The following is an 8,563-nucleotide window of genomic DNA, read 5'->3' on the forward strand; positions in this document are numbered from 1 at the left end:
TCCCAAATTCATAGAACACAATATGTTTCTTGTTGTACATCCCAGACTGATGTTGTACTTGCTGCAGACTGTGGCCATCCTTTCACTGATCTGATAAAAGCTCCTGAAAACGATGACGTAATCATGAGGATGAGGAGACTGATCAGTAATCTATTTTCTGGAGAATGTTTGTAATCAGTTAATAAGCTTAGTATTATTTGGAATATGCTGTTTCCGCCTACTTGTCATGGCAATACTCATTAAGGAAGAGGCAGAAAGTAGACTAACATCCAGTATGACTCATAGTCATAGAATCATAGTTGCTGCTAATGATTAAATGGTATAATTAAAATTCAGAATTAATATGCTTAAAAATAATCTTAAAAATGATAAGTAATACGTTTGGCTTTTGACACATTAGTGAAAAGGTATTTAACTTTCCCCAATCATGTCATGGTAGTTGGAATTCTAGTTTGGGCTGTTAGAGCAGATATATATTGTGGCAACTTTACATGAATAAGTTGCTTTCTTTCTTTTCTACAGGCTAAGTCAGTATCTCATAATCACTTGGGCCTGTTATTGTCTGATTCTGCAATCCAACTTCTAAATTTTTCATGGTTTGAAGCCACTGTAGCCCCAAGCAATCTGAACTATATGTAAAATGGAAAAAAGAAACCACATTCTTCAAGTCAGAAAGAAGAAACTGCACAGATATATGAGTGAACCAGATAACTACAGTTATGTGTTTTCTTATAACAAAAAAAATTAGATACGGTCGATAAAGTTCACTATGGAAGTGTACAAAATTTAGTTAAATTAAAAAACATAATTATCAATTACAAATATGTTTTTGACATTTGAGGGCTCACATAAACAACAGCTTCACGTGTACAGAACCTTTCAAGCCCATGGTATTTGGCCAAATATTGATCAATGAACTACCAACAAGCTATAGCACGTTGATATATTTGCACACAAATCCATGGCTGATCATTAAAAGAGTCAGCACACTGAAAGGAACAAGCAAAGGGTTGTCTTCCCTATTCATGCAAATATCTCATAGAATTTTTCTTCAACAAGCAAACCTGAGTCTATGGATTCCAATGGATCTTTTCGGAGACGGTGTCTCAAGCAATTTGGGATGACAATCTTCACATCCTCAGGATGTACTTCTTCTCTTCCCTTCAGAGCAGCTAGAGCCTTGGCAGCCCTGTTTGTCACTATATCACCCCTCAAGCCATCCACATTCAACTCAGCACATACTTGGGATATCTTAACACGAATGCCATGATCAATTTGAACTCTAGAAAGCCGCTCCCTTGCCTCATAAATCTGGCTCTGAAGCTTTTCCTGCTCTTCCATATATTTCTCTCGAAAAACCTTTGGGTCTCTGTCAAAACTTGCTCTCTCCTCCACAATCTTGACCCTTAACTCTGCATCTCTTACAGTCCCAACCTGGGCATGCATGCCAAACCTATCCAGCAGTTGAGGACGAAGCTCACCTTCCTCTGGATTTCCAGAACCAATGAGAATAAAACGAGATGGATGGGAGATTGAAATCCCTTCTCTTTCCACGGTGTTCCAGCCAGAAGCTGCAGAATCTAGCAATACATCTACTAGATGATCATCAAGAAGATTAACCTCATCAACATACAGAATTCCCCTGTTAGCCTTTGCAAGAAGACCGGGCTCAAATGCCTTAACTCCCTCTGTAAGTGCCTTCTCAATATCAATAGTTCCACAAACCCTATCCTCAGTGGCACCCAATGGCAGATCCACCATACAGATTTTTGTCATTGTGACAGGAAGTTGTTCTTCCCTTTCAACTCTTTGCCGAACTTCCTCGCTCATAGATTCTGGATCATGAGGATCAGAGTTGAACGGATCACCAGAAACCACTGTAATTTCTGGAAGCAAGTCCACAAGTGATCTCACTGTGGTTGATTTGCCAGTACCACGGTCACCCATTATCATAACCCCTCCTATTTTTGGGTCAATGACATTGAGCAAAAGACATAATTTCATCTCATCCTGCCCAACAATTGCTGCAAAAGGATACACAGGTCGTTGGTTCCCCTTGGACACCTTCTTAGCCTTCCAACCACATAACAATTGCACTATCAGACTAAATCAACTGTGCGCTATGGATCTTAGCCTTTCATCCAGATAACACTTGCTCTACTCGAATATATACATCTATTTATTATGGGACAATTTAAAAAGACCAAAAAAGGTCTACTAACGACGTAATTGATTATAACATTTTAATTAACTTACAATTACCTTCCAATGCAAGAAAGGGCATTTTAAGACTGTGATCCTATTAAAGAGCTTAACTGCTACTATTTCAGTGAATTAGGAGCTCAATATCAAAGATCTAAGATTATAGAGTCGTACTATAAAAGCATTGTACTGTGGACAAACTACAGCATTGTTGACAGAATAAAAATAAAGCCTTTGACAGAAGCAAAACTTACCTGCTGAGTCGGTAAAACTTCACTGGCAACATTTTTCACGCATAAAGTGCTCCTGAACCTCTTCTTAGGCACTTGCATTTTCCAACCCATTGGGAGTCTATTTCCAAAGAAATGGCCTGACCCAATTTCCAAAATATGAGATTTTGATGTCAAAAACTAAAAAATATTAAACTCAATTTTGGTGTTCCCAATATCGAACACATTTAACTCACAATATCTACAAAATTACTGGTGAATACGAGACCTAAGCCGCACTGTATTGGGGGAAAAATTATTCCAACAATGACTACTGAAATCAGTTGTTAAATGCCCCGAGTATGGAACTGGAAAACAAGGTAGAAACACTGATGCCCAATTTCAGAATTTGAATAAACAGTAACTCGAGGCATGGAAAAGACAAACCTTCTCACTACAGGGCTAGTGCATGCATACACACTTCAGGACCTGTGAAATTATCACCATAAAATAAAACCTTACCAGAACGGGGGGCAACAGGAATCAGACGTTGAGATTCTAGAGATGAGTAGTTGACAGCGGCCATGGAAGAAGCAGAAAGTCCCGCCATTCCTGTGATTGCCATTGCCATTACTTGCTTTCTGGGTGCATTAACAAAATGGAGAGAGGACCATATATTTTACTTCATCCATTCATGGTCTCCCCTGTCCACATCATTTCGAACCTCACATACATACACAATACAGATATTAATCGTTACATGCTTTGTTGATGCTGAAGTTAATAAAATGAAATAAAATAATGGTGACAATTCTATTTGCTCATTATGTATTCATTTGCAATTAATATGTATTTATAAATCATATGTATATTCAGAAGCTAGATGTAAGAAAGAGTTGGAGAATGATAAAAAGATAAATATATTAAAAGAAATAGAATATTTTTTAAAATATGATTTGTTAGTAGTATAAAATTAAAAGTAAAGATTAGAAAGTGTCTTAGAATCAATGATATTTTATTCGTTATTATAGATTGTTTATGTGATAGTATGTGATCTTTTGTTTCTAAATATGACATGTGCTTGTAGATCTATTTTTTAACTAATTTTTAGACTAACAATTTTTTGTTGGCTTCAATGTTCATAATCTAGCCAAATAAAATCTTGTTATTGTATTGTTAGTTTACAAATGACAAGTATATTTAATGTCTTGTGTCAAAATATGTAAAGGGGTCATCTTCACGGGTGCAAAAGTAGTCAAGATCATTTTGTGACTATGAATCTAATAAGGAGAAATAAAGGAGTAATACTAATGATCATGACCAATCTTCAGGAATGAATGAAAATATAAATCAATAAAGATAAAGATGTATTTCAAAATGTATTGTTTGTATGCTTCTTACTACCTAAAAGTCACTATAATCAAAGAAGGTTCAAAAACTATAAAGGATAAGGGGATGATTATGCAATATTAAACACTAAAAATTAGCCACATTTTGATGTGCATGTAAATAAATTGGACTAAATATTTTGCCTTACTAGTTGTCCTCTTGAAACAAATGTTTCATCTTGATAAACTCACAAATAGAAGTGAAAACAACAAGTAGCATGACATGGGCATTTAAAACAATAATATGTTGTTCATAATTAGAAAGGAAAGGAAAGAGACACAAGGGTAGACATATTACCCTTTAATTAATAGTGTAAATAGGTAGAGTCATGGGGTAGCCAAAGAGATGTGATACTAATAGGGTAGATAGGTAGATAAAAATATGAAAAATCTAATGTTCATGTAATAATATAAATATAGAAACATAAAATATCAAAAGAAAAATAGTGATGATATGCTCATACACCCACAATATAGTCATAGGCAAAGTATACCCTTACTAAGGAGATAAATGTGGCCATGAATTGTTGGATAGAGGTAGTATATAAGATCAGGCAATAGTGAGATATTGTAAACCTCGTTATTATGTGAGCATAAGGTTTGAACATGATAGGTGTAGCATTAATGAGTTAGTTTAGTGAAAAAAGTTTTGAAAACACACACACACACACACACAAATATTAAACATTTGAATTATAATATTATAGATGTTGGCAGTGTATTAGCATCTCTCATGGGGATTCACAACATGGTTTAGCATCCTCCTATGTCTTCTATAAATCTAGTAGTTGTATCCGGCATTAACAAGTTGACCTTTTGGTGCATAAACAACCCTCTATTCTAAGAAGTAGTATCAGAGCTTGGTCACGAGTTTGAATTCATGTAGGTCATGGTGACTATCACTAAGAGGGGGACTATTGGCAAAGAGTCAGTGTCTCTCATAAGGATTTATGATATGGTTTAATATTCTTATGTGTTTTCTATATGTCAAGTGGTTGTATCAAACATTAACAAGTTGATCTTTTGGTGCAATGACAACCCTAGATTCTTACAATAGATACAAGATAGTTTATTTGTTATTACATGTTGGAAATCTTAATTGGGAAACTATGATACTAAGAGGGAGGGTGAATCAAGATATGTAATACTTTTTCTTTTGACACAACTTTAGTGTATTCACCACATTTATCATCTCATATCTCAAGCATACATAACATAATGCATAAAATCAAATTGTTGTAACAAGTAGATCTAGTCTATCAATCACATGTAATTAATGTAAGCACATAACACAAAGATTTGGTTACCCAGAAACCCTCCAAGGTGAAGGTAAAACTGGGGTAGGGATGACACCCACAAATCTTCACTACTGCAGCAATAAAGTTAACATGTTAAGGTTAAAATGTTTATCACTTCTAATGATCTACCCTATGAGGGGTCTGCCCTATTAAAGGTTGTTAAGACTGTTGGAATATTAGCTCTGATACTAATTGTTGGAATATCAATGCATGAAACAACAATAGTAGCACTTGGCACTATTATGTTTTCCTCCTTGTTTTCCTCAATTTGAGGTACTAACACATTTGGTCCTTCCTTACCTTTAGTAGAGATGTCTAAATTTATGTCTCTATTTGTTACCTCTGCCTCTTGCTTCTCTTTCTCTACATCTGAGGGCTTCTCTTGCTTGGCAACTAGAGTGTTAGGGGTGACACCATAAATAGGTGAAATGTTGCCTTGCAGACTCGGCACACCTGAACTCATTTCATCGCTTTGATCATATTGGATGGTCATTGTCTCAATTTCTTTCTCATGTGTCACTTCTTTAGTAATGAGACCAAAAATACTCTTCCACAATAACTCATTCAGATGAACTACAACTTCAATTTTATTTTGTAAAATCATAAAAAATATGAACTTAGGAACAAATCGGTTCCTATACTTCTCCAAATATGTTTCCTTCTGCTCCTTTGATAAATCAAACATAACCTTGGCTAATGTACCTTCTATAATGTCTTTATCTACGGACGATGCATGTTCCCATATTTTATCTAATCTATTGAACAAATCAATAGGAATCTTCTTCTCTACTTCATTAGGAGCCAATTTATTATTTTCCATCATTTCTATCATGGTCTCCTCAACTTTAATTCTATCAACATTACCCAATGTGTCATATTTTACAAATCTAAAACTAGATAAGCCTATAGAGCTTTGTAGGTTAGCACATACATTATCAATATTCTTTGCTCTTCTAGGTACTATAGTCGGTTCATCTTATTTTGTCATCTTTGTGTCATCTTCTTCAAGTTCTTTCTTCTTGACCAATCTTCTCCTCTTTGGTTGGCTCACAAGAGCTTGTGATTTCTTCTTCTCTCTAGTTGAGTTGCTAGGTTTAGTAATCTTTACTACTCCTTTATTTGTAGATGGCTTGGCACTCACTACTGCTACCTTGGTCCTTGGTTTGGTTGGTGGTGGAGGAGATAGGGGTGCCACCATTGTCTTCTTTGTAACTTTCTTTTCTTTAGGCTTAACAGTTTTAGCCTTCTTGGTGGATGGTGTCACAACAACTAGGGCTTTACCTTGATCTCCTTCTTCTTCTTCCTCTTCCTCATCACCACTATATTTTTTTTCATCTTCTCCAAGACCTTGGGTGAGCTGCAAAGGTTCTTTGCCTTTTCCTTGTGTGCCTAGTTTTTCCTCTAGGTCTTCAATCATTTTCTTTCTTTTCTTCTCTTCAGAAGATATTTTGGTATCAATAGTAATTCTAGTTTGAGCTTCTTCATACTTTCCAAAAGGTTATGCTTCATTATCAATCTCTTCTTTGAGTAGTGCAACAATGTTTGCACTCACTAAGTCACTATCCATTTCGTAGTCAAATTCTTTTAGCCATGTCTTCCTCGGCTTCACTGCTTACACAAATGTGTTATTTGTGTCCACTAAAGGGAATATATTATTATAGTATCTCATTACCAACTCTTCTAGTATTCTCATCCTCATATTCATTCTTTGTTTAAATTCCTCAAAATATGTGTCCATGACATTTTCAAAATTTTCTCCTAACTGTGTTATGTATTCACTGATTTGTCTTGTCACTAGTTTGCCTTGCTCCCAAACAACATTACGAATACCAAGAAAATACTTCTGAACATTAAAAAAAACACACATAACAAGTTATCCAAACTTACACATAGAATTATTTGTATTCCTGATGGATATCAAGTTTTCTGCCAATTGAAGTTTATACAACTTGGCAAGATCATATTCATGATCTTTCATGACAATCTTCCATGCCTAGTTGACTACCATAAATGGCACACTGTTCAATCTACTTGATTGATAGAATTTACGAGAAATTACTCTCACAATGAATTCAATAAGTGGATCAATGTTGTTTGAGATGGAAAACCCTCATCCATTGCACTCGCCCTTTGTATTTGCCTCAATTTCTTCATGACTCAAACATTGCATGGTCTTTTTCTTGTCTAACGTGGGATATCCTATAACCTTGTGAATCATCTTCTTGGTTAAGTCAACTAGTCCATTATGTTGCCATAACTTCATATCATGGATCCTTCTCAGTACAACCTTGATCCATTCGATCTTAAAGTTGCTTGGAAACTCTAAGGCATGAGTTAACCCTTTTCTCTCCACAATTTTGAATTCATCCTTCAAAACTCCTTCATCACACAATTTTTCATGTGCCTCTCAAATTTCATAGTCACCAACCTCTTTGATCTGACACACATAGCAACTTTGTACATCATGGATCATGATTACCTTAGGTAGTGTCAAGGATAATGCACCCATTGAGTCGTCTTTCATCGCATTTTCAAGAATAGGACAGAATTTAGGTGGAGGGTAAGTGTCACTCCTCACTAATTGAATGTTACTTACCTCTTCTCCTTGTCTCTTTCCTGTGGATGATGAAGCTATCATTTTTCTCTGTTAGGGTTTTAAAACTTCTCTTCTCTAGATAACTCGGCACAACTCAAAACTTTCGTCGATCAAACTTATGTTCCAAATTTGCTCATAATCACCTTAAGGTCTCTTTTGCAAGTTGTTCAAATTCTTTTGTTCTCTCGTAACATGTATGCAAGGTGTGAAACAACATATTCGAATTTCAATTATATACTTCCTTTTGCTCGAATTAGGGTCTCCATTAATGATGTGTACTATGTTAGGTGGAGTCCAACTATCTTGGTCTATTGTGCCTTTAGAACTAGGTCTTCACTATACAGCTCGATCTATTCCATCTAACTCGACCTATACACTAGTTTGGCATCTAAAATACTCGGTCCATAATGCAATGCTCAGTTAGTATAGACAATTTTATTGATGTTCGACACTAACTACGTGAATGATTCTTTTGCAGTAGTCTTTCATAGATCTATTCTTATGCATCTTTACTTATGTAGATATGAACTTTTTAGCACATTTTATGTTAGGAACTTATGTAATATATATCATTGAATATGTAGTTCCTTACATACCTTTCTTGATTAGTTTGAAATGATATGATCACCTCCTCCATTGGATTGGGTGATCTCAACTCCATTTGTCCCACTATTTCCATCTTCTACCTTTTTCTTCTAGGTTTGTTTCATCTCCTTCATCATTTGTTCAATGTCCACTTTTCCTTTACCCTTGGTGTGATTATGATTTGATGATGGTACTTGGGTCCTATAGTTTTTGTTTGAATGTCCAAACTTGTGACATTTGGAACATACATTGTTAGGTGCATAATTTTGCCTTTTATTAGTCCAA

At 35.4% G+C, this 8,563-nt stretch overlaps 1 protein-coding gene across 1 annotated transcript; it reads right to left on the bottom strand.

Annotated features, from left to right (window-relative positions):
- Window positions 1–776: 776 nt before the first annotated feature.
- On the bottom strand, window positions 777–3,063 carry LOC149549214 (magnesium-chelatase subunit ChlI-like). Its single transcript, XM_089792633.1, has 3 exons — window positions 2,934–3,063; window positions 2,457–2,572; window positions 777–2,073 (listed from the first exon to the last, which is right to left on the bottom strand). The coding sequence occupies exons 1-3, from the start codon at window positions 3,040–3,042 to the stop codon at window positions 1,024–1,026; spliced, it is 1,275 nt and encodes a 424-aa protein (XP_089648759.1). The 5' UTR covers window positions 3,043–3,063; the 3' UTR covers window positions 777–1,023.
- Window positions 3,064–8,563: the final 5,500 nt, after the last annotated feature.

This window comes from Cupressus sempervirens, chromosome 7, assembly GCF_028749045.1.
Source record: "Cupressus sempervirens isolate cs-2001-9-10 chromosome 7, ASM2874904v1, whole genome shotgun sequence".
NCBI classification, from domain to species: Eukaryota; Viridiplantae; Streptophyta; class Pinopsida; order Cupressales; family Cupressaceae; genus Cupressus; species Cupressus sempervirens.

Excerpts from the sequence above, each read along its gene's own strand:
- LOC149549214 (XM_089792633.1), bottom strand. The coding sequence starts at position 3,042 with ATGGCAATGGCAATCACAGGAATGGCGGGACTTTCTGCTTCTTCCATG. Across the intron at positions 2,573-2,933 it reads TCCTGTTGCCCCCCGTTCTG|GCCATTTCTTTGGAAATAGA; the intron begins GTAAGGTTTTAT and ends AAATTGGGTCAG. Across the intron at positions 2,074-2,456 it reads AAGTTTTACCGACTCAGCAG|GCTAAGAAGGTGTCCAAGGG; the intron begins GTAAGTTTTGCT and ends TGTGGTTGGAAG.